This window comes from Heliangelus exortis, chromosome 1 (assembly GCF_036169615.1).
Source record: "Heliangelus exortis chromosome 1, bHelExo1.hap1, whole genome shotgun sequence".
In the NCBI taxonomy this organism is placed as follows: domain Eukaryota; kingdom Metazoa; phylum Chordata; class Aves; order Apodiformes; family Trochilidae; genus Heliangelus; species Heliangelus exortis.
The window spans coordinates 104854851-104880875 of record NC_092422.1 but is presented as its reverse complement, the minus strand read 5'-3'; the positions used below and the strand labels follow the sequence as shown (position 1 = coordinate 104880875).

Genomic DNA, 26025 nt, shown 5'->3' with positions numbered 1-26025 from the left:
GAACAATGACAAGAATGTTCTGGGATACCTGTGACCAATACTGAATAACATTCTGGAGAGTTTAAAAGGGGAATATGGTAGAGGTTAATGTGGGGGGCAAGAGAAATCAACCCTTACCTGTGACTGACAGACTAGTTACAGCAGAACTGGTTAGAGGGAGCACAGGATTGACAGTCAGGGTTGTAGCTGCACTGCTAGTCACAAGGCTTGGCGTGGTTGCCACCTGGAGGTTAAAAAAGAATACAACTGCTCAACTCTTAAACAATAAAAAGAGTTAGCTACTAGACTTGGACTTCTTTCTTACCATCCTTAGCTGAGGAAGTTAACAGGGAAAATACTGTGTAAAACCCTAACTTTTTTGTAACTACATTACTTTATTATTCATTGGACCAGCCAGAATACCTTCACTAATTACCAGCAATATCTTTATTCTTAATCAGTCAGTACTTGAAGGGAGATAGATCCATTACAACCATACTGTCTCAAGACTGCAAGTTAGCCCTCCTCCTCTGCATCCCTCTGAGAACAGCACCTTATTTTAATAGTCACTCTTACAGAGTTACAAAATATATTATTTTGTCATGCTTTTTTTTTAAATCTTGTTTAAACATCTTTTCAGATCCAAATCTCTTTCTCTGATACATGTCCCAGCATTATCAAAGGTATTTAGGGTAATGTGTTTACATGGATAAACAGAATAACATTTCACTTTTACTCAACCAAATAATAAGCTCTCCTTTGACAAGTTTCCTTGTGCCAGAAGAAGGATCTTGGCATTTTAAAACATTCAAATCACATTAGCTAATTTTACTTGTGGACAGCTTATTAGAAGAAAGCTACAATACACTGAAGACATTACCAATATAAAACACAGAAGATTTAAGACTAGAGGAACTAGCTTATGAGGAAAAATTACATATAGAGAGAGAAAGGACTTTTTATGGACAAGAAATGGTGTTCAACAGCAATATCTGAAGGCTGTTATACATCAATGAGAGAAATGAAACCTTTAGAATTGCCCAAGAGAACATAGCCAAGTATATAGGCTAAAACCTTCCTCCTTTCCCCTCTTACCTTAAGTTTATTATCAAAGAAATCTCTTTCATGCTGCATATCCTCTTACAGGAAGTCAAATGCTTCATGCATTTTAAACAAGACTGAGGCAACTGGGACAGATCCAAAAGCTTTCTGCACATCTTAAACAGGGTATGAAATAAAGGCAAGCTAGACACATAGTACACTTCCCTCTAATGCAGCCCAGACATTGTATCTGTAATCTGTCCACCCAACAGTTAAGGTCAAGGTCACAATCCATATTTCAGGGCAGTGAATGACCTAGAATTACTACAGCTAACCCTGTGGTCACAAAGACTGACTACAGCCAATGCAAAAACAGGGTGCTATGTAAAGGAGCATTCTCCTCCAATCCTGCTACAAAGTCCTAGCATCAGTGCAGCAAAGCTACAAGTCAGAATGGTAATGTAGCCATACTGAAAATACATCATTGTTCTTCAAATGATTTGCAGTCAAACTAGAAAACTAAGCCAAATTATCCTATGGACACATCATCTCCAGAGATGACACAAGGAATAAACAAAGCACATAGTCAGTGAAGTATGGGGGCAACAGGACTGGAATATCCATTTGAGTGGTAGCACAGCCTTACAATGAGAAGAAGAAAGAAGATGATGAGAAGAAGAAGCTTACAGTGAGTGAAAATGCTTAGTGAAACATCGCTGGAAAAATGGAGACTGTGATTAATGCCTCAGTTTCTCACAATGACAGTTTATAGTAATAGGGAAATTTACGTAGGAAAGCTTTCTTAAGTTGCAGTCTGAGTAAACTTGTGTGGTTACTAAAACACACTATCATAAATCTCACTGTGTTCTGCTTTGGTGGCAAGGCATACAACCTTGCTTTCCAATTGGAAAAAAAAAAAAAAAGAAAAAAATAAACTATAAAAAAAAGACTAAGTACATTTAACACATCCCTTCCCCTGAAACAAAAGGTTGCATGCACACATCCTGAGACACGGATGAGGGGAAATAATAACACATAACCAAAATTAATGGTTTAATGAAGAACTGGAAGATATTAGCCACTACAGTGATGAGGGTGGAATAAATACTACAAAAGGACAGCTACAGCTACATAAATTCCACCACATTCCTATTAGCATAGCTACTATGAAATCTAATAGCTACTGTTTCTATTTATGAAAACAGACCTCCATGGACATTGGTAGCAAAGGAGCTGAAGGAACCTTGATGCATGTGTTTTGTTACTCTTATTTTCATGAAGTTTGTGTTTACCTGAGGCAAATACAAGTGTGCGAAATTAATTACATGAGTATCAGCTAAAATTGTTCCTTTGTTCCACGCCTTTTTTATATAAAACATTCCTGACTAAAAGTGACAACAATGGTATTATTGGATTTGTGTGACTTCAGTCTCCAAATGATATGTTCTAGTGCAGCTCATTTACTTATCACAGCAGCCAAAATAAGAGGGAAGGAGTTGACTGATAAGCATTTTTATTTAATATTACTTCACCAAAAAGTTCAGCCACAAGAGAAACTCCAGATATAAACTGGAATCACTATCTGGAGTATGTTCAAAGCAATAACCCCAAATACAAATTTGCTAGTCAGAATATTTACTCCCGAGCTGACTGAATCAAACACTCAAACTGAAGTCCCAACTAGTGCTTGATTTGTAAGCATTATCTCTTATACAGTATACAAGTAGGATATTCAAAATCCCAGTAAAACGTGAATTTGTGAGAACAAGTCTGTTGTACAAAGAAGGTGTAGCATGCACAACTTCCACAGCAAGTACAGTAAAACTGTGTCTTTCACTGATCCTTGTCAACACAGGTTCTTGATTCTTACCAGTGAGGTTGGGCATGGGAAAATTGCTTTGATGGGTGAGCTGCTGGTTCCACCACTGCTGGGTGGGTTGATCCTTTTCTCCTTCTGGCGCCGGTTACAGAACCAAACGCGGATCACCTCCTTCTCCATGTTTAGCTGGTCGGCTATCATGGTGATCTCATCCGAGGTAGGCTTTTGGTTCTGAGAAGAGGAAACAACACTTGAAAAGCTGTGACATTAACTTATGAAGTTTTATATTATAGCTTCTTCTTCACTAGGCAGAAATCTGGGCAGGATATTTATATTCAGAATCTGGTCAGTGGTACAGTAGAGACAGACCATAATGGATACTTCTGCCCTCCATCTCCTTCCAACATTTCTAACAATAGTAAGCTGTGTTCCTCAGAGGTGGGTGATGAAGACTAAGCTCACATGCTGCTTTATGAGAGAAGGGATCTAACTTCTGAGTTAATCCTCCAAGTAATTCTGGACATTGATATGGAAATCATTCTTTCAGCATCTCTTAAGAAGGAAGAAGAGAGATTAACTACAGCAACAGTCAAATGAGCCCCCAGTAGTCTAGGCCTATAATGAAAGACAGGTAGATTGAGTGGGCTCCTTAAAGAGGTTACCTGCCCATACAGCTGCACAAAGTGCCTAGCTAGGCCATCTAAAAAACTCATATTATGTATGTTCAGACTGTTACTGCACTTCGCCATACTTAGATCTATGGCTCTTTTTCTTGGAATGTAAAATCACAAAGTCAGTAAATTTCAAGATCCAATGAGGTTTTTTGAGGGGTTGTGTTCCTTTTTTTTTTTTTTTTTTTTTTTTTCAGGTGAAGTAGACGTTGATGCACACTTCTTGGCACAGTCTTTGTGTTCACCTGGTTTAGTACAAGCACCTTCCTAAATAGCACAGTAATGGGGCTCACTGACATATATGACTGCTGAGCAAAGTTTTTTCATTTTCTTGTAGGCTGAGCAGAGCAACAAGATCACAGACCTCCAGGAAACTCTTCTCTAAGGCCACACGTATGTTGGTCTCTATGCTGGTGCGTTTCTTCCTCCTACGGTTCAAGCCTTCAATCCCCTGCCCTGGGGAATTCAGGGCACTTGGGCTGGAGAGAGTTGAATCAGAAGAGAGGTTTTCTGGATGAAAAAAAGGTAAGACAAATCAGAACATTTTATTTGAATGTAGTGCAGTCTACTGCAAGTGTTTCTCACCTGTGCAAAGTATATTTAAACCCACTCTCTATCAAGTCTACTGTCAGCCCAGCACTGCCAAGGCCACCTTATCTCATTCCACCCCATATTCATTCACTGCAAGTCACAGCTTACAGGAAAAAAGCAGCAACTGATAGACATTAGGCACTGCTGTAAGTCACAAGCAATTACACAAATATCTTAGCAGCCTGAAATTTCTTTTACCCACTCTGCAATACACTAGAGGAAGTTCATAGCCAGGTTCAGTGTGCAGACTTTAGCAGATACTCAGTGCCAAGCAGTTCTACTGAACAGCCTACAAACCTGGCAGCTTCCCATCCTTACCTTCTCTAGGTCTCTAGCTGTCAACCCCTAACCCAGTCTTTCTGGCTCCCCAGAAGAGCCAAGACTTGACTCTACTTTGTAGCAGAAAGTGCAAAATAACCCATGGACAGGTTCCAGCAGGGAATTTAAACAGATTGATTAATTATGGCTGAAGTTCCCTCACTGCACTGGGGTTTGTGGGTGGTAAGTAGCAGTCAAATTTCACAATGCTTAAGAAAATTCTGGTAGGCTCAAATGTGCAAGTACATTCAGTTCATTATTTTCAAGATTTTTTTTTTTTCAGGTAGCCATAAGTGTGCAAAAAAACCCTCTCCATCCTGCAAACCCCACAGGACAAGATGAGTTCTGTAACACTAAGTTCTCTAGTACTACAATGTATTGTAGTGGAAGGAACCATAACTATGCTTCTGTCTGCTTTTTGCCTAAAAAAGTAGTCTTTAAAGTAATCTGTATCTTTCTTCCAAAGATCTTCATTAAACTGAATCAAAGACAATGGTTCCCACCTTCCAGACTGCAAAGGATCCTGACACTGTTTATAGCCCTTAACTTTACAGATCCAAGAATTTCTTCAGGCTAGCAGAAAAAGGAATTGAGGAAAAGCAGGAAAACTATGATATTCCTTGCAGCACCATACTTACTCAGCATTGCAAGGTTTTGGGACCACTGGCCTGTGGACCACCGTGAAGGCTTTTATGTTTTCCCTCAGATCTAGACAACTTAATGACAAGCCCTGTCAGCACAACAGAAAGACACTTCCTTCTTTCAATGCAGGAGAAATTTTCAACACTGCATATAATTACTTTCAAAATTTCAGAGAAAACTCTAAGTGCCAGCATAAAGCTATCTTCATTTTGTCAAAAATAGGAAGGCACACACACCATGCCATCTGTTTAGCAGATCCATCAGTTTTATACTAGGTTTAATTGAATACTTGGAAGAAAAAAATGGCTGACAGCAGTCTTAAACTCTTTCTATCCTAACACCTAGTGCCACTATCCAAACTCCTATGGCTGGTGGGGAAAAAAAAAAACAAACAACACTAACAACATTAGTATCATGAATAACTTATATCACAGGAAAAAAAAAATCTGTAAGAGTAAAGGTAAAACCTAAGCCACAAAAAACTCTTTCTGCAGAGAGAAAGAGAGTGTTTATATGGGCCCCGGGAGAGCCATGAAAAGAAAGCACATAGGGGTGTGGGATGAGATGAAGGCAAGAAGCTCTGCCTACTGAAACAACAAACCATGCAAACCTTTCTCTATTACACATTTGAAAAAAAAAAAGCTAGAAGAGGATTAGAAGTTATTTGCATTAACATACATGAAGGAGGGAAACCATGGCACATTATACCTCATTCCATGCAATTATTCAGCTGGTTGCAGAACACAATTCTGAAAGTTCAATACTGGAATGATTTTGGATGAGTATGGGCATATGAAAAGGAAAGTATGGACTCTTATTCCTACACCCTTATTTGTCCCATGGCGAGCTATGAGAATTGGTGGCTTCATAAAACCATAAAGGTGCAAACGAAGCAGTTTTTCAGGGCTTTTCAGAATCCTATAGATTTTGCTAGTCTGGTGAAGAAATACACAGACTCATTCACCTGCATCATTGAGCCACTTTTCCAGAAGTGGCTTTAACTTGCACATGTTCTTAAAGCTGAGGTTCAAGGCTTCAAAGCGAGAGATGGTAGTTTGGCTGAAGTCATTTCCATAGAGTTTGCCCATAGCGAGCCCAACATCACCCTGGACAAAGAAAGAAAAAAGGGATTCACTAACACAGGCACTTCCAAAGCAAGGAATCCTGTCACATTCTTGTGTTCTCTTTAGTGACTCCACTGCTGTGTGGGATTTTGGTTTCACAGAAACTTGCTCAGTGCTACCAATATTCAGGCTAAAGCAAATAATCATAAAGAAATACCAAACCTCTGTCAGCTCAATCATGTAGCTTTCCAGGAAATTCTTGATGCTTTGTCTTCTTAGCATTATCACTGAGCAAAACATCCCACTGAATGTAATAATTTTTTCTTAGTTGTTTAAAATATGCAAAGATCAAGATATCTTTAGGAGCAGATTTAAGTATCTATATATTTCACACCAATGAAGAAAAGTGCAAAATAAGCAGAAATGCAATGAATTCATGTTCTCAAATTAGTAGGAGACACTCTTGAAAAGATGTCTGCAAGCATATATCCCATTTAAATAGATACAAAAATATTCTTATCTGAACTTTTAGTATCTTCTGAAGTTTGAACCCAGTTTCTTCCCTCAGACACACATTTCAACACAGACAAGAAGTTGAATCATTTCAAAAAGTGATTAACTGAAGTCTTCACTACCATTACCCATTTGCTAAAAAGCTATCCAAGAGATTTACAGCTGTCTTTACATCCGTTATTGCTTTTCAAAACTCAGTTTTAGCTAGGTATCAGACATTTTGCTTATCCTAATATATACCCACATATCATACTTGGAAAGTAACACTGACACTAATAATATCCCTTCTTGATTGCAGCTATCAAAAAACTAAAATATTTTCTTGTTTTGTTTTAAAGGTGGAAGGTTCAACTCATTGAAAAATTGTAATAATTTATTAATTATGCTATTTGGGCTAAAGTAGTTTAACCTTTTTTTTTTTTTCTTAAATACCAAGAAGTATGGAAAGTCTAAAAGAATAGATGGAAAAGCTTGAACACAGTTAGTGGAATTTAACTGCAAGTGGATTAGTAGGATTTTGTGTAAATCTTGCATTCTATCCTTTCAGGTTAGGATCCACAACCTCAGCTTGATTCAAGTGTACTAATAGCATGCAGAGTGGCCACATCCAAGAAAGGAAGCAAACAATCTCTGGTAAGCTTAGTAAATCATGCAAGTTTTGTAAAGAAAACCATTTTCTTCCTAGAAGAGGACCAGAACAATTGGTTTGTACGCTTGTCAATCAGATGAAAGATGGAAACTTACATTTATACCTCTATCCATATGCTGGGATTCTGTGCATTTTATAACTCAGAAATCATTCTGAGGGAAGTTACATGAATGCTCTACGGGGTTTACAAAGAAGAAAACCTAGCTATGTAAACCATTTTAGAGGTTGATTTATGTCTCGGCAGGAAAGAGTTATGAAATTTGTTCTAGTCCTCCAACTAAATTTAATTCTGGCATTTATGTTGCTCTTACTAACATTTGTCATGTGATTTAATATGAAGTTAACCACTTCTTTGTCAACAGTTTTCAATGCCAAAAGGTAGCAGCATTTCAGTTGTAGGCAAAGGAATTTACATATTGGGATGTAAATTTTATATATTGGAGTGGGCCACTGAAAGGATGGGTGGAACAGACAGACACATCTGATCTACTCTGTAGGTCAAGTGAAGCTCCAGTACTAACTGAAACCAAGTATAAGGAACATCATATTTGGGTGTACTGGTGTGTTAAGAAGCTCAGAAAAACCAGCAGAGGCAATACCTGCAATATTTACACTGTCTAAACTTTCACTTACATGATTTGAATGTGTACTGACCAATTAGTCACATCTGCCAAAACGCTAAGATGCAGGATGCTCACTGTCTCTGTATGTCAAACATGGAAATACTTTAAAGGAGAACAATTAAACAAAAGAATTTTAAATGTAATGCTGAGTTTTCAGGGGGGGGAAGAGACAACTGGTGAAGTTCAAAAATGTTTATATTGCTCACAATACAGAACGTAGCAAGTTATTAGTTTGCAATGAAAACTGAATCTTACAATTATTTTCAAAGGCAGGGGTGCCCCAAGCACAAAAAAGCTTACAGCACCACTGGAAATAAATTTCTTTTATCCTCTGAAAGGCAGTCTACTTATCCAACTATATGACACCAAAGTAATAGGATTCTCTTAATTATCACTCAAATATGCAATTAGGCAGAAATTATTAGAACTACCTAGTTATATACATACATACTCAGAACAGGATAGGAGTGATCAAATATAATTTTATCTTTTTAATTTTTCTATAATTTTATTTTGTTTTAATTTTATCACTTTCTCAAGATTCCCTTTTTTTAAGCTCAAAAGTAAATACTGAATATAAGCAGTTGTGTTCATTTCCTCATCACGAAAATTCACAACAGGGTTAATAAGGAAGGGTTAACCCATAACTTGAAAAGTCTAGTTGAGCCTTTATAATCATCTCACAGCAAGGCAGCTTAAACATAATAACTAAAGATCTAAATGAACCTCCTTAGTCAGGCTATAGGGAAGCTATTGTATTTTACTCTATTCTGTTCTGCTCTATTCTAGCTTTTGTGTGTCCATCACTTGCATTTCTGTGCCTCCCTCTAGTGGAAAGAAGGGAGGGAAAGAGGCACACATGCCAGCAAAGTGCACTTCATTTTACTAAGAACATTCTGTTCTTGAGTTATTATTAGGATGCTGCCAGGAACTTTCATTATGAACCCTGATTTTTCAAACATTTAGGATCTTGCCAGAAAAATAAGTCTGACTTCAGCACATAATTTCAGCAAGAATAGATTTACTTATTCCAGGGAGGGGAGCAAATCACATATGCTAGATTGACTGCTCTGAGTTCAAACTTCTAAATACCTACTTTGGTTTTTGCATGCAATTTCTTCTAGAAAAAAAAAAAAAAAAAAAAAAAAAAAATATCTTATGCTTACCACAGATTCCTGACAAAATTATTTATTTACCTGGACAGATATTTTACTTTTACAGGGAAATAAAGATTAATTTCCCTTTAACAGAATAATGGAACATTTAAATGCACGTTGCACTTCTAATTGTGCTCCTCATTTAACCATTTTCACTATGTTCAGCATTACTTTTCTTCTGTGCTATGGATATTTCTGAGCTTAAGCAAACCAAAACAAACCACAAGTCCAGTTCGCCTCTGTAAGGAGAAAACTTCAAAGTGACAGGTCTTTCAGGTTTTGTTTAGAAACCTTAGCAAAAGTATTAAATACAGAAATCATTGATGTTTAATAGAAAAATATGCTTGAAAGCTAAAAACCCTTTGACATCTAAAGCAACTCCACAGTTGTGACATACTTTTTAAACACAGAGAGCAGTTAATTGTGCTGTATGGTTTTTAGAACTTTGTACTTCTGAAGGCAGCTTTAAAGTACTTTGTTCCATTCATTTTACATCCTACAGAATGAATAGTGCACACGCAATGACATCTGGAGCTGGTAAATGCATGTACCTGCTGGGAAAATGGCTAGGCTTTAAAACCAACAGGGAAGTAAGATAGATGTACAACTTTTCCTCTCATTTCTTAGAAATCCCCTACACAAAGGCCAGAGCATAACCCTATTTAAGAAGGTTCTCCCAGGAAAAGGTGGAATCGTAGTCTCCCTCCAGACTTGAAAGATGAGACCTCAGATTCCACACTGTCAGGCACTAAGGTACGCAGTCTCACCTGAGTGAATCCAAGTTTGATCCGTCTTTGTTTGAAAGTCTTGGCAAACTGCTCAAGCTCCTCAAGGTCACTGGGCTCCTCCAAGCTGGGAGTGTCGATTCGCTTTGGTGTTGACTGGCTCTGTGGAAGTGGCTGAATGGGGGTCGCTGCTATTGTGCGTGTTGGGGTTGCTGGCTATTAAGATAGAGAGCATGGACAAGATGAAAATCAGACTTAAAAGAACAATCAGCAAAAATTAAATTCAGAAAAGGCATGTGAGGTTTCAGTGAGAAAGATCAATGAACCTGACGTTACCGGAAACCTGAAAGTTCCTCCAATTTATTTACATTCTTCTCAAGAATGAGCAATCACAATCCAGAAAACTGTATTAGTATGACAGCCTTTTAAAATCTCTGTCAGAACCAATTAAAGAAAAGAGATGTTGAATGCAGCAGATAACCAACAACTTTTGCTTGCTACAGAAGCTGCTCAAAGAAAGGCTGAACATTCTTACTTGATACAGTTCTGTCATTTACAGACCAGACAGCTTGGCATTCATCCCCATTAATCATTTTAAAATTAAATTTACTGGTTGTGTGGGGTGGCAGATTGTCATCAGCCCAAAAGATTCAAGTCTCCTACTTTATCTTGGAACAGTGAGCACATACAGAAGCCACAAATACGGCAAGTTTCCTCTAATGCCATTGCTTTTGATTGACTCAGCTGTTCCAGTAAGAAAAAATAGATCCCCTTCTAACCCCTATGTTGATACTTGCAACAGTAAGAATGAATGTACTGGTGATACAAGAAATTGAAAAAGGCAACCTTCAGAAAACAATTCCATTTAGGTCACGTTTCTCTTCTCTATAAATGGCTAGTTTTCCAGGCAGTCTACACAATGTTCACTGTTCCTGAACACTGGCATACTAGAGCATTTTGCTATGCAACAGTAGTAAGAATCTGAAAAAACTTGAGCACCATGGAAAATATTCACAGGTGAACAAAATACATTGAGATCTGGAATTGTACAGTTCAGGCTCCATGTACAACAGGAACATTGGAAATACGTTTTTAGTGCATAAACCTACCTTCTCACATGCCATAGGTGGCCAACGATGCATAGATAAATCATTTAGTTAAATTCTATTCAGTTCATCTGAGGATCTTAACTAAAGATGACTTCATGCTTTTATGTCCTATGCCCAGTTCTGAAACTACAGGCTCCTTCAGGGCAAATAAGAACAGCCTCAAGCCTACACAATGCTGCAGTTCTATGCAAAGTCTATGCAAAGGTCCAGAAATGGCTGTTCTAAAAGAAATGGCCTACATACAGCTAGGTCTTTATGTAGGTCCCTTATGTTGTTTTTCTCCTGGGTTAGTGAGGTTTTTCAGTGCACAGCAGATGGCAGAGGGAGGTCAGGATCTGTAATTCCATTACTTGAGAAATAATGTGATCACATATGATCTTTCTAGGATTGTAGAAATATGTGTCACACTATAAAGGCTTTTAATATTTTTTGATTTACATTAAACATAGTGGGTAATTACTGCAATACGTCTTTACTTACTTCACACCCATTATATAACTTATTTTCTCATTGTAGTTTTGATACATTTTTTTCAATTCAAGTATAATCTTTAGTAGGGAGTCATGCTGCTAACTGAGGTATAAACTACAGAAGTGAGACAAATTCCATTTTCCACATGGTGCTTGAAAAATACTATAGGTGGTTTAATAGAAAATGTAGTTTTCTGAGTCTCTAATAGACTTGGGCATGTTATTACAGACTAAAAAAATTCTTTTATGCAACCAAGTTGGCAGGAAGATACTGTATGGCATTACATGGTATCAGAGAAAAAACATGCTGTCATGTAACTAAACTGTACTGTACAACCCAAAGCAAAGCAGAATTAAATTTGCAGGCATGTGCAACTTTAAAATTGCATTTCTTACAGTCTTAAACTTAATCATAGGGCTTTAATATTTTAACATATATCTAACACAATATTTTAATGCATTTCTAACAGTCTCTTCACTTTCATAGAAGGTAAGAAGATTGCCAATGACTTAGCAATAACAGCAAAACAACTAGGCTGTAATAAAGACAGATGACCACTGAAATCCTTAGAAAAAAAGATACTTGTCAGTAAACCCTTCTTTGAGGTTTTTAGGTAGCCCATACCTTCTCCTCTGAATTTGACAGATTTACTGTCCAAGACTGCCTTACAAGAAATCCAATGATGCTCTAGTGCCATTACCTCAAAATATCAGCCCTGGAAATCTTCAGCTAAAAATAAAAATTTAGAATATATACATGCATGAAAAGAGGCACATTAGGGTGAAAACTACAAAACCGAAGTTCCTGATACATCAGGTCTAAACTGTATCTACCTAGGAAGACAAACTCACTATTATAGCTACAGTATCTACTCTAGCACCTAATAAAAAAGGTCCATTCACTTGCGATTGTTCAAATTCCCCCCCAAAAGTCAGGAACTGTAGAAATCAGCCTGACCTGCGAGGCAAGGGTGATGCTTGGCTGAGACTGCAGGAGGTTGGCTTGGCTTTGCTGAGGTAGTTGCGTTAAGAGATTCTGCGCTTGCAGGAGACCTAGAGAGAGAAAAGGGCAGGTTTGGTTTGTCATTTTAAAGAGAAGAACATGAAATGGCGGGAAACAAGGCTCTTGTTAAATAACAAAAGTTACAAAATATTGAGATGTGAGCCTTCATTTCATCTCAGCATAGGTATCTTCAGACTTTGGACATTTCAGTCCAAAAAACCCTTGCATTTTCCTGAAGTGTATGTGGCAACAGAAAGGGAAAAGTCTGTACTGTTCTTTGCAGAAAGAGTTTGTTATGATCTAAGTTTTCCCAGTCCTGTGTTCAGGAATAATTTTTGCTTGCAAATTTTGGGTAAACCTCTTTGTGTACCCAAAAGCTGACCAAGAATTAAGGAGCCATGCAAAAATAAACAACTGAACATTAATCCTTGTAACTGAATAATAATTAAAACCAAAAATTTGGCTCCTTTATAACCCTTCTTCCTCTCCATATCATTCCACGTCAGCTGCCTACCAAGAAGGCAATTTCCTCTGGCAAACTTAGACAGAGCACACCATCAGACAAAACAAGCCCAGATAATCTCCTTCTGGCTGAAATAAAGGAGAAATTTTTTTGAAAAGTAATCAAAGCTTATTGTTTAGGTAAGATACTGAATATTTTTTAAATTGTACTAATCGAATAAATATTAATATATTAAAACCCCTGCTATTATGAAAAGGCAACAACATTACAGTTGTACTTGATGATCTTAAAGGTCTTTTCAAACCAAAACTCTTTTATAATGAAAGAACAGTTGGGACTGATGCAAGCAATATGTACAATATGCTGTCATTCTAAAAATAAATTATCTTCCAGCTTCATCAAATCTCTCAGGAAACTGGGATATATTCTTGCATCTATTTAACTAGAAGATATCTGATTTTTTTTTTTTTCTTTTTCTAATACTAAAATTTACATATATTTAAGAGGTAAGAATCTTGGTAAAAAATATACCTACACTTAGTCACCTTGTTCAATTTTATTGTGAAAAATACTACACTATTCTTCAGGTAACTCCTGGCTATGACTGCAATAATTTAAAACCCTGACTAACTAAGCTTACTCTTCATAGACATTTTTAACATAGAGAATTCCTAAAACAAGGAGGGAATGCTATCATGACCACCGATAGGTACTAAGGCCACCCAGAGGAGAGAACACCAAATAAGCACCACTTAAATTCTATAATTTCAGTTTGGTAAGGCCACTCAATCAGGGTACACCACTCACGAGTAGCTACCTCTTAGCAGACAGGGGACACAGGAACTTAAAAATTCACAAATATTGAGTAGTTTTATGGATGCTTTATGTTAAGGTCACAGGGGACATGAAAACAGGGACTACCACAGGGTAGAAATGAGAAAAATCTATCCTCAGTGAGGGGTATGCAACTACAGAAGAGTTATCTTCTGACAGAGATATTACAGTTTCATGGGGGGTTTTTTTGTTTGGTGGTTTGTGGGTTTTTTTTTAAACCAAGTATTGAATATGTATTTTAAATAGAATGTGCTGCTACCAAAATGCTCAAGATCTACAGAACAAAGCCAGCTGCTTATGCAACATAATAGCACAGCATAGACAACTATGTAAATTTGCTTTGCACCACATAATCAATGTGTTCCAGCTGTGTTTTTGAAAATCCACAGCAAGGGAATGGATCAGCTTAAGGAACTTCTAAGACACACTGCTTTTTACAATGCAAATATTTGTTCACTTGAAAGATTATTTCAGCTACTCAAATCTAAGTATTAATTAGTGAACATTCACCTCTAACTGAAGAGGTTTTGACCTTCATTTAGCGACAGTGAATTTTAACTGACAACTTGAAATAGAACAGTGTAAGTCATCACACTGACCCTACAGAGTGGCTGACCAACAAAGAAACAAAAAATAGGCAGCTGACAGTGATGACGATTGACCTTTAGTCCATTGGTAACACCATCGATCACAAGTTCCTGACTCATCTGATGACTGTAATCAGAGTAATTAGGACTGTCCTTTTGTGATGTTTTGTCTTCAAAGAAATCCCAGGGGATGTCTTCCTGGCAATAACACTTCTGCTGAAGAGCATGAGATGACAACACTCTTCCTTGTTTTATTCTCACTCATATGTTCTGAAATAATTATCACTAAAGGGCGACATAAAATACTCTGGACATCTCGTCTATTAATTTCTTACATCATTTAATCCTATTTAATAAATACCAGTACAAATAGTCTCAGGAAGAAACTGGAGAAAGAACACAGTCAGTTCAGTCTACAGCTGACTGAAGTAATAACCAGGGGATGGGGTCATAAGCAGCAACTCTTCCACTGACTGCAGGCTTTTCAGACAGTTGCTGTGCACATGCTTTGGACTCCTTTGGCATCCATCGGTAGGCAGCTGTGGTTTTGCTTTTTCTAATATGACTTGTACTAGCATAAGCTTCACCCTTGTTATTTTTCTGAGGATTAACTACTGGCCCACACTTTGGCCCAAGATAACTGTAGTGACTTAACTAACAGGGCACATAGCACAGCCTCTTACATACAGAGTCTGTCCAAAACTAGGTGCAAGTTTGTGGGCAATACCAGATATGGGGAGAGTGGTCAAAAGATCAAAGTCTAGACAGGCTGGAAAAAATGGAGCCTCAAAGATCAGTGTAGAAAGGTGCAATATGCTGCATGGGGTTGGAATAACCGTGTGTGTCAGTACAGGGTAGGCACTGGCTGGCTACAAAGCTGCTTCAGAGTTAAAAAACCCTGGGGTCATGAAGGACAGTAAGTTGAATATGTCCATACAATGAAGAGAGCCAACCACATCCTGGGCTGTATTTGCAACAATGCAGCCAGCAGGTCAAGGGTCATGATTCTTCCCCTTTATTTGGCACTTTTGAGGCCATATCTGGTGACCAATCAGCTTTGTAATTACCCATACAAGACACAATGATATCCTGGATTTTCTAATTTCAAGGCTCACAATATTAACACAAGGGAAGAGATGACTTCTAAGACGACTAAGATGGGACCTTATTACTGTCTTCAAAGACAGAAAAGGATGCACAGGGTGCACAGTAATAAGAAGCAACAGACTCGGAAAAGCCCACCTTCATACATAGAATTTTTTTTAAATTATTTTTTATTGGATTGGGTTTTGGTTGGTTTTGGTTTGTTTTTTAACAACTAGAGTGGTAAGATTATTGGGGCAGGTGCTTGAAGTTCTTGCAGAATCACCATCTTTGGAGATAATCAAAACTCAACTGGCCACGGCACCGAGCACTCTGCTGTAATGAGATCTGCTTTGTGCAATGCTGCATGGCCTCACAACAATAACTTGGCCAACCCACATGATTTTTTGCATCTACAAAAGCTATTATTATACCTGTACACATAACTTTACAGAGGTAGTATTTCTAACCCAGTGCTTTGGGTTCTAGAAGCCCTGTGGTGTTACTGCAGTAAACATGGCATATGAATCATTTATTTGAAGATGTAGAAAAATGATTGCATGAAGGTAGGTAAGGATTTATGCAAAAGTATGATGCTTCAGAGGGTTTCTGGTTTGGTTTTGGGTTTTAATAGTTAAAGCAAATGCATCTACCATCATCGAGGACTTTTCCTGTAATCTCTATGAGTAGAGTGAATAATGGCCCAAGCCAAAACACTCTTCCTGCCAGCCAATTGTCCCCATGGACTGTTCCGGGGTTCAGCTGTATCTTAAAAATTGAACAAAAGATAAAACATACATTCAAGTGCAGATTTTTTCGGCATAATGTTTAAAAAGTTGCCCAGAAGCATAATACATAATTCATCCCTAACTGATCTCCCAAAAGAGTGAATTGTTTTCATCTAAGAAGAACTTGACTGCTTTTTCTCTGCCAAAACTGTTCAACTTCTCACAGACATATCCTGGAAGTTAGCTTGCAAGACAAAGCCATTAAAATGTCATAATTTGATTAACTAGAAACAACTGAAAGTGAAAGAGGAAAGGATGTTGTACCATGTATTATATACAGTGCATTTTGATCAACTTTTTAAATCACGATTGGTGCAAATGAACTTCTCAGCACTTTGATGTACCTCATTTTCTCAAATCCAGATACTCCGAAACAGGGACTTGCAGTTGACATTATATTGTGATCAAAAGCAGGAAAGGAAGTACTAACCTATGCATTCCTACAGATTTGTTCCACTGGGATATTAAAACTGCTGCACCTTTTGCAGTACCAGGGTACCCTTTAAGATCAGTTCAAGAACATGATGCAAATGGGCTAAAGTCGGTGAACTGTGGTTTTGAAGAGTACCAGTTCAGTGATCCATGCAAAGATGCTGCCATACAACTTCAATGAAAGTCAATATTTTTAGTCATTGATACTATTCAGATGGTTAGAAGCAAAGACTTTATTTCAAAGAGGGCAGTAAATACTGAGCACTTAACTACTATCTTGGTAACGAGTATTTTTGCAGTACAGAAGAAAAGTCACCATTTAAATAACTTCTTTCAAGTTCTTCCTCTCTTTCTGCTTCAAGCTCTCCCCTCTCATTTGGGGAATGAGTTTGAGTCAGCTACATTTTATCCAACTTGCTATGCCAGCAAATATGCTGTCATTAAAAGTTTCTTGACAATGAAAACCTGTGTCTCTTCATCTGCATATTGAGGAGATAAAAGCACTTTCACCTGGTTCACAGAGCAGGCAACAAGTGGAGTCCTGTAAGGGCAGTGCAAGTGCACAATGTCAGAGGAGATGAACACTTGTCCATTACTAATGTGATGCATCTGAGAAGAAATACAGGCAACTTCAGGCATCTTCCTCCATCCTCATGCTGGGTTAGGGCACTGCACTCTGATTTGTGGTACAGAGCCCACTAGGGTAGGTACCAACATCTAGCACTCATTATAACCATTTTTAAAATGGATTGGTTTGGGTTTTTTTGGTAACCCAAGTGAAGCCTCAAAGTCTGCAGGACAGTAAGCAGGAAGAGAACAGCACTGGATTTGGCCCCAGGTATTATTTTACAATAAGAAAATGAAATTACAAACAAGGTCTGTAATAATAAACAGCAATAACTTGGCAATACGTAGGCTTGTTTTCAATGTGTAATGCTAATTAGTAGCTTGTCTTCAAAATTTGCCTCTCTTTTTTTTTTTTTGGTAGCCTTTCTTTGTAACTACTGTTTCTAAACCAGTTATCTCTCCTTCAGAACGATTCAATATTTTCTCAGATGTTAAAAACTTCTGTTTGCAAGATTAATTCAAATGAAATGCAGTACCATTTCATCTTCTCCATTTAGACTTTTATGAATATGATTTTTATTGGCAGTATTTTCCAAGAAGAAAGGCAAACGGTCCTCTGATGAGGGTAATATTTTTAAGAGGCAGCACTAATTACAGTAAAAGATGTGGAACTGATTATTCTAGAGACAGATCTGGTAGATATAAGAACAAACACACGAGGTATAAAACTGCACAAGGTGCTATATAACTGCCCATGACTTTAACAATAACATTGGGACTTTCTCTGAATAAGAAACTGTTCCAAATTTCCATTTCAATTCCATCTTCTACATATCTACTAAGGCTTGAAACAATCCCTCCAGTTATGATGTTAACCATGAAAAACAAGTACTTTAAAATTTGTTTCACATGAGACACTGAACAACCAGGAATCATATGGAGATGGAAGACTACTACATTAGACATATGGCAGTGGATTTATAGGGAAAATTTCACTTCTGCTGCTGTGATCTATAAAGTATGTGGAAGAAAGAACAGAATAACATCCTGACTGTTGATTAATATTTTAGATATTGAATTTTCTAATTTTTTTTCAGAAGTTAGATCTAAGCCATAACATTCAACCCCTTCCAAGAATCTAAATGATTGTTGATGATTGCTTTATTCTGCACCCCTCTTCAAGTAAATGCAGATTTTCTCCACTAAATGCTTGTGTTTTCTATAATCTTTCTTAGAGATGATATTCCTCATGTATTTCCTTCAAAAATTTTCTAGTAGAAACAATGTTTCTTATTTACATGACTACATGGCATGAGCAAAATAGGTAGTGTAGTCAGTAAAGCAACAGATTTCTTCCAGAATTTATCATCTATACATCTAAACTTTCTTTTTAGTTATTCGATGCATGCATATATGTTTATAAAGGTACACGCTGTACCAACGAGGCCTCAAAAAAAAAAAATCTGAATGCTGCTGGTAATAAACAAGTAGTTACTCGTTTCTTCAGAATATTTAGTATTTTATGAAGTAGACTGATGGTGCAATAGGACAAGAACAACATGGGAAAGTCAGCTGCAACAGCAAATAACAAAGTAAAAATATACACTTTCTCAGTCTTTCTCATAAATAATAACACACTGTTTGAGATCTTCCAACAATAACCATGAAATACTGCAAAAAGCCATACCCAAAACTGAGATAAGGGGTATTATGACATACATGTTGCTTTATCATTGAGTGCTCATGAAGAAAATTAGATCCATTCAAGCATTTCAATTTGGAAGGTTGTCACACACTAATGGCCTATGGTCAGAATACAAAATATAAATCTTCCTACATTTTTGAGCCATTCAGTTGTCCAGGCTGCACATTACCAGTAAAACATGGTGTTTCTACGCACACTGCACCACTGATGACAGCAATATGCAGGTCTTAAATTGCAGAGAAAAAATAATTTTCAGAGATGGCCCCTGGGAAAGGTACTATGAAAATCTCTTCTGCTAGTTATTCTGCTTCAGAAGATTTTAAACAAACACAGTGCCTTCCTTTCTAAAATGCAAGAAATTAATTTTGAGAGATGAATATAATTTGCTTCTGCTAGTTTCCTTTTTTTGTGAAGAATCTTCAAAGATATTTTAGAAAGCCAACAGAAGTTAGCTGAAAAATGTAAGCAGAGATTAATACTAGTGAATTTTTCAACAATGTATTTTGTATTTGCAGATTACTTTAAAGAATTATTATATAAAAAAAAACAAAAACGCCTATTATTAAAGAATCCTTGAACTAAATTTTTGTGAAGTTTGATTTCTTCCAGAAGACTAGGTTAAACTTACAAGTTCTGCTCCATTTTAAGAAACTAGTACATCACTGGATGGCTCTGCGGATAAACTCAGCCATTTTCTGAGTGCTGGTAAAAAAGAGCTTCTTAATCAAGTCCTGTTAGAAAAAAAGTTAATTTTGACTAACCCTTTATTCAAATGTGAGAACATTCAGACTGTGAAATAGCTCTGGCATAGTGGTAAGCCAGTTCTACCCAAGTCATAGTATACCAGAAGGAATGATGCATGAAAAAACTGAAAGGAACAGAAGAAAATGAGGTGCAAAGAGCTGCTTTATGGGACAGGCACACTCGGGAGGACTCTTCAAGCGTAACAGAATTTGCCTTCTGAGCAAGAATCTTTGGATTACCAGACCTGAACAACTGAGTAGAGTTCATGTACAAGAAAAAGGGGAGAAAAAAACCCATTGGAGTATACCAGCATAAGAGGCTATGGCTAATGCAGTTTTACATGAGCATCAACAAATGGGGTACAATCAATACTGCGATGTATTCATGCACTTGAGTGCCTGAATACTTATGTGCTCTAGCGTACTACCACTGCCTTGCTTTACCTTTAGCAGGTCAGCTACACCCAGTGTTATTGCCAAAATACTATTTCCAAGGGTTGTCATACAAAATCAAGCATTCTGGGTTTTTTTCCTAAGGCGCAATTATTATTTCAGTTTATGACAAAATACACTCTGCCCTCTTTAGGCCCAAGGACTTTTCTAGTCTCCTGTAAGACTCAATTTTGTAATCTTTTTCTAGTCTTACAATTTTGTAGCTTTTTTAGCACTAACCTAATCCAGACAGCACACACACCCTCCCAAGTCTCCACTTCTTAGGATCTTGCATCTAAGTTCTGGAGAGTTATTTTCACCAAGTTCTTGTTCCAGTAGGCTTCCCTCTTGAGAGCCTAACCCAGAAATGCAGATGCTGCAGCATTTCCCAAGAGGCCAAATATTTCCATGATACGATCTCTGGATTGATCCTCCTTGACAAGCAAGCTACACAAACTCAGACAAGGCTGAGGTGTAATACCCAAAAAGGGACAAGGTGTTAAGAGTCTCATAATTTCAATTATGTTATTTCTCCTACAGACTATCAAAAGCTTAGGAAGGAGTATGAACACCTCAGTTTCACCTTCTCCTCTAAAAAGCAGTGCATGATTTTCTTTTCTTGCAAGGAGCACTTACCCTGCTGCCCCTGCGGTGTTTGTGAGATGATGAACTGTGCTGGCTGCAAGTTGGTTGTTGGATGCACCAACACAAACTGTTGCAGGTTGAGATTCTGCTGCTGAAGCTGCTGCAAGTGCTGCAAATCCTTAAGGAAACAGGGGAAGGGGAAAAAAAAAAAGGGGAGGAAAAAAAAAGAGACAAGAAAGGAAACAAACAAACAAACAAAAAAAACCAAACAAAAAACAACCAAATCAAAGCAAACCAAAACAAACAAACAAACAAAAAAATAAAAGAAGTAAAAAAAGAAGAAAAAAAAAAAAAAAAAAAGAAAAAGGAAAAGAGCTGTGTGTTAGACATTTAAGTCAGCCATGACTCTCAATGTAACTAGATATCCTATCAACCACATTCTAACCTGTAGAGGTAAAAGCAGACCTCAAACATAGCAGTTCTGCTATGGATATCCTTCAGGCTAGTAATTTGAATTTCACTATCTTTCATAAAGCCAAACAAAAACTGTTTACCAAATGATACCCAGCAGAATACTTCCAGTACTGTTCTGCTTTAAAAAATTCAAAATATTTAAATTCTAAAAATCCATCTCCCTCCCTCCCAATGCAGAAGTTTTCAAATATTCTATATACGTATCAGCACCCAGATTTCTCAGACCTGTTTTTTTAAGGATCGAAATCTACCACAAAATTGTTGACAAATCAAGCATATTAGGTGGGAGCTATTTTTGTTTGTAACAACAATCTGCAATTACCATTCTAATCACCAACAAAGCCCAAAAAAATTACAGATTCCTAGTTTGCACTCTTTTTGTTCGGGTCAAAATTTGGAAAGTAACTCAAATAGTAAACAAACATATTTCATTAATTCTGAAACAAATTACAGTAAGTTTATTAGGCATGGCTATAATTAAGTTCAGAAGGAATAACCCAAAACACTGCACTATTGTAGAACCCCACTTCTTTGTATTTAAACTATGCAAAACTATTAATCTTCTATAATGAAATGACTGGTCTCAATGTAAATGTTAGTATCTTAGAAACTGAACCAACTTGCAGTTTCGCTGGAGAATGAAAACAGAGAACTACTTAAAAATATTGCCTCCAAATGCTATCCTTTCTCTTTTCATCTTCTCCAAACTGGACAACAAGAGTAACTCAAATTTGAAAACTGAAGCACATCAAGACAGCCAACATAACGGGTAATCTATGAAAACTACATATACACATGTGTATAATCTTTCACTCATTCTAAGAAGAAGCTATTTCAAAATAATTTCCAAGCAGGTGGATAAAAGCCTGAAATATTTCCCATAGTTACAACCTCCTATTAAACAAACCAACCAAGCAAAAACAACTTTAAAAACTCTTATTTCAGTTAAATTACTTAAATGCCAGGGTACCTGTTTTCAGATACCCTCTTCTAGATCCAACTGTGTCAGATGATGTTAATGATGCCAATTTGCTCCTAAACAGTGCTCAATCTGGCTGCTTGAATGGAGCTTCTCATTTTAACATACTTCTTAACATACTTAAGTTAAAGTGAGCCAGACTAACAAAGACCTGCTCCTTAAGACCAGTAAAGTAGCCCCTCACACATTTTGACTGAGCATTCACATAAGCTGCTCAGGCAGCAGATGCAAAAGGCCATTAACTGTCAGCAGTGGAGATGGTGATGGAAAGTCAAGACAGACTGACAAGGATAACTATTTACACAATACAACCATTTGCAGAATACAGTTATATGTCCATGAACTTACATTATATTAAAATAGTTAAACTAAGACTTAAAAGTTGCAACAATCTCCTCATGGGGAAGAAAGGCAAAGAGTGTCAGGAGGTGGAAAGGAAGACTAGGGAAGAAATAAAATTGGATTTATGAGTCCATTGACCTAAGAGTCTATAGACATGAATTATAAGAAAATGAATACTTAACCTGAATACAAAGACATTGGCCACCAATAACATAACCATGTTGCCTGAGTCAAGTAAAAAGTATGTGGTGTAATAATACAGTAGAGACACACCAGATGGACTGATCGAGCAATGATCTTTAAGAAATAAAACCTTTAATTTTAAAAGAGACTGTTAAAATTTTTAACAGTAACTCCTAGTGCAATGGAGCACTTTTAAAGTTGATAGTATTATTTGTTTTCAGAAAAATTTTTAAGTATTGCAACTATTCCTTTGAAATCAAGGCCTGAGGAACATCAGGTTTCTTCTGACTTCCTATCAGTTACATTGGTGAGAACTGCTACTAAAAACTCTTGCTTCTTGAACCCAATGTGAGACAGGCCTGCACCACTCATTTATTCATTGATTTTTAATGCTCTACTGGTTACCTTTGCAGATGGTGCAGACCCTTCAGTACAGAGGGGATCACACTGAATTGGATGTGAGAACTAGGTGCAAAGAAAAAAATAGAAATAGAAATGAGTAAGGCCAAATGACTATGGCTGTGAACAGTGGGTGGGAGAAAAAGAAACTGAGAGGTTGAAGGATAAAAATAGAGATGGATAGGAGAAGAAGTAGAAGCAAAAGCAAATTTGGGAAGAAATTTTTGAAGAAAAAAACATACGAACAGAAAAGATAGAACCTCCCTCACCAAAGGCAAATGAACAAGCCCCCCGGATGACCAAGTAGATCTCAGATGATTTGAAGCTGCACCACAGGAGTTACATAGAAGTAAGAATACAAAGAAAAAGTTGCAGTGTATTTGTAAAATCAAAGGAGGAGAGCTTTTTGTTTAAGACTATAGTATGCATAACACAAGGCACCTGGCTAAGACATGACAACACATATCATCAGGCCCTTACACTTCCATATGAGAAAACTGTTTTTAAATTGAGGCCTCAGGGATAACTGGTATAAGCAATTTTATTTTGTGCATCTGTCTTGGTAAATGGTATCTCAACTGAGTTTTTCTTAAATACAGAAATATAATTGCGTAATGCAGAATGGAAACAATACCTCCAAGGCTAATCACTCTTAAATAGCTTTACCAGCCATTCATTTGAAATCCAACTTTATTTCTACCTTGGGGAAGTTTTATTATTTTGTTAATTGTAGCATTACAATAAATGTCCCAGTAGCAACCACGAGAACAATCCCAATACTCTTTCCTATACTGTTCTTAATGGCAAAAGATGTATACTGGCACAAGCTCTTAAGCAAGAGCTAGAAAGACTTTTGGGGAAACATGCATATCTTCTGGTACTGCCTAGTAATTTAAAAAGATCAAAACAATCCAACTCCTACCTCTGCAGAATAATCTGCAGTGTTAGCTCTTGACACGAGAAAGTTTGTTGTTTAAAAAAAAAAATCCTCTGAAGTTCAAAATCCAATGCCATTATCTCTAGATACAACTTTAGTACAGACTTAAGCATCTCTGTCATCATATAAAAACCAACCATGGATCCTGAAAACAAGTAAAGTTTAAAAGGAACTCCACAACTTGGTATACATGTTTAGTGACAATTTAGCATGAGCCTAGCAGCACCAAGATGTTATCAGTCTGCTGCAGCAGACACCTTACATTAACTGCAGATCACATCAAAGAAGTCATGCTTGTGCAATTAGTTAATTAAAATAAATATGGTAATCTCACCCTGCTGCAGAGACTTGCCCGTTAATCAATTATTCAAAAATCATCAATTAAAACAAACACTCATCTATTTGTGTAATCAGCTATATGTTTACAATAGCAACACAAACAAAGCTGAGCAGTTTATAAATTGTTGTCAAGATGGATCAAAAAGCCTGGTGTCATCCACCTAAAAATCTAGACGGTAGAAATTCTCCATAAAGTACCTCAAATTATATCCAGTGCCTGCAAGAATTATGCTCTGAGCTTTCATGATAAGAAGCAGCTAACAATATTTAACTAAGCTACATTTATGTATTCAAATAACCTATCCAAAAATATATTCATTGCAAAATAAAATATTTAAGTAATTAGGAATACCAGAAAACAAGTGAAACCTTACTTTGTTCCCCTCATGCTACAATTACATTATATGTGACAACTACATGCTATTTTTCATAGAGCCTTTAGCTCACTCAGGTGCACAAACCAGACAATGCCTGAATTAGAAGCTCCTATTTTATGGCACATGTCTGATCTTTTCAGCTCTTTCTCAAGCACTTCTTTGAAGATTTTTTAAGTTCTGGAGAAAAATCCATTACTAAATTAATAATTGTAAATGCATACACATTTTCATAGTTTCTCACTGAAGTGAAAGGGTGGGATTAGCAACATCTCACATGTGCACAACCATGCTTTCAAAAATATCTACTAATTTGGTGACATACTTGGAAAATGTAAAGCCAGAATGATAGAATGGTAGGAGTTGGAAGGGACCTCTGGAGACCATCTAGTCCACCCTGTCCCTTGCCAAAGGAAGATCACCTAGCGCAGGTCACACAGAAACACATCCAGAGGGGTCTTGAAAGTCTCTAGAGAAGGAGACTTCACAACCTCTCCAGGCATCCTATTCCAGTGCTCTGTCACAGTAAAGAAGTTTTTCCTCATGTGGAAGAACTTCCTGTGTTTCAGTTTATGTCCATTTTCCCTCACAAGGCACCACTGAAAAGACACTTGCCCCTTCTTGACAGCTTCCTTCCCTACAGGTATTTGTAAACATTCATAAGATCCCCTATCAGTCTTCTCCAGACTAAACAACCTCAAGGGCTCTCTCAGCCTTTGCTCTTCATACAGATGTTCCAGTCACTTGATAATCCTCACAGACCTCCTCTGGACTGTCTCTCATATAACCCTATCCCTCTTGAACTGGGGAGCCCAGAACTGGACACAGTATTCCAGATGTGGTTTCACTAAGGCAGATTAGAGAGGGAGGAGAACCTCCCTCGACCTGCTGGACACACTAGTCTTAATCCACCCCAGAATACCATTGGCCTCGTTAACCATATGGGCACCTTGCTGTCCCATAGATAATTTACTGTCCATCAGGAGTCCAAGGTCCTTCTCCATGGAGCTGCTTTCCAGCAGCTAATCTGTACTGGTGCATGGTGTTATTCCTCCACAGACTCAGGACTCTACACTTATTCTTTTTGAACATCATTAGGTTTCCCTTTGCCCAGCAATCCAGTCGTTGAACGGCAGCACAGCCTTCTGGTACATCATCCAATCCTCCCAGTTTTGTATTCAGCAAACTTGCTGAAGATACATTCTGTCCCCTCATCTAGATCATTGATGCAGATGTTAAATAAGACATATAAGAAGACAATATCTATATATTCCACCCCTGGCAAACACCACTAGTCACAGGTCTCCAACTGGACTCTGCACTGCTGCATTGATCATGACCCTCTGATATCTACTTGCAACCAGTTTTCAGTCCATCTCACTGTCCACTCTTCTAACCCACACTT

The 26025-nt window shown here is 37.4% G+C and overlaps 1 protein-coding gene across 6 annotated transcripts in view; it reads right to left on the bottom strand.

Annotated features, from left to right (window-relative positions):
* POU2F1 (POU class 2 homeobox 1) overlaps positions 1-26025 on the bottom strand; it is a 121057-nt gene that overhangs the window by 8747 nt on the left and 86285 nt on the right. For 4 of the 6 annotated variants that reach the window (XM_071756568.1, XM_071756586.1, XM_071756595.1 and 1 more), the window contains 7 exons: positions 20645-20771; positions 12330-12424; positions 9835-10008; positions 6026-6167; positions 3875-4020; positions 2891-3070; positions 118-223 (listed from right to left, as the gene is read on the bottom strand). In XM_071756568.1, coding sequence (XP_071612669.1) covers positions 118-223; positions 2891-3070; positions 3875-4020; positions 6026-6167; positions 9835-10008; positions 12330-12424; positions 20645-20771 — 970 coding nt within the window. The remainder of the gene's footprint in view (positions 1-117; positions 224-2890; positions 3071-3874; positions 4021-6025; positions 6168-9834; positions 10009-12329; positions 12425-20644; positions 20772-26025) is intronic. The other 2 variants (XM_071756570.1, XM_071756599.1) reach the window with 1 other exon arrangement.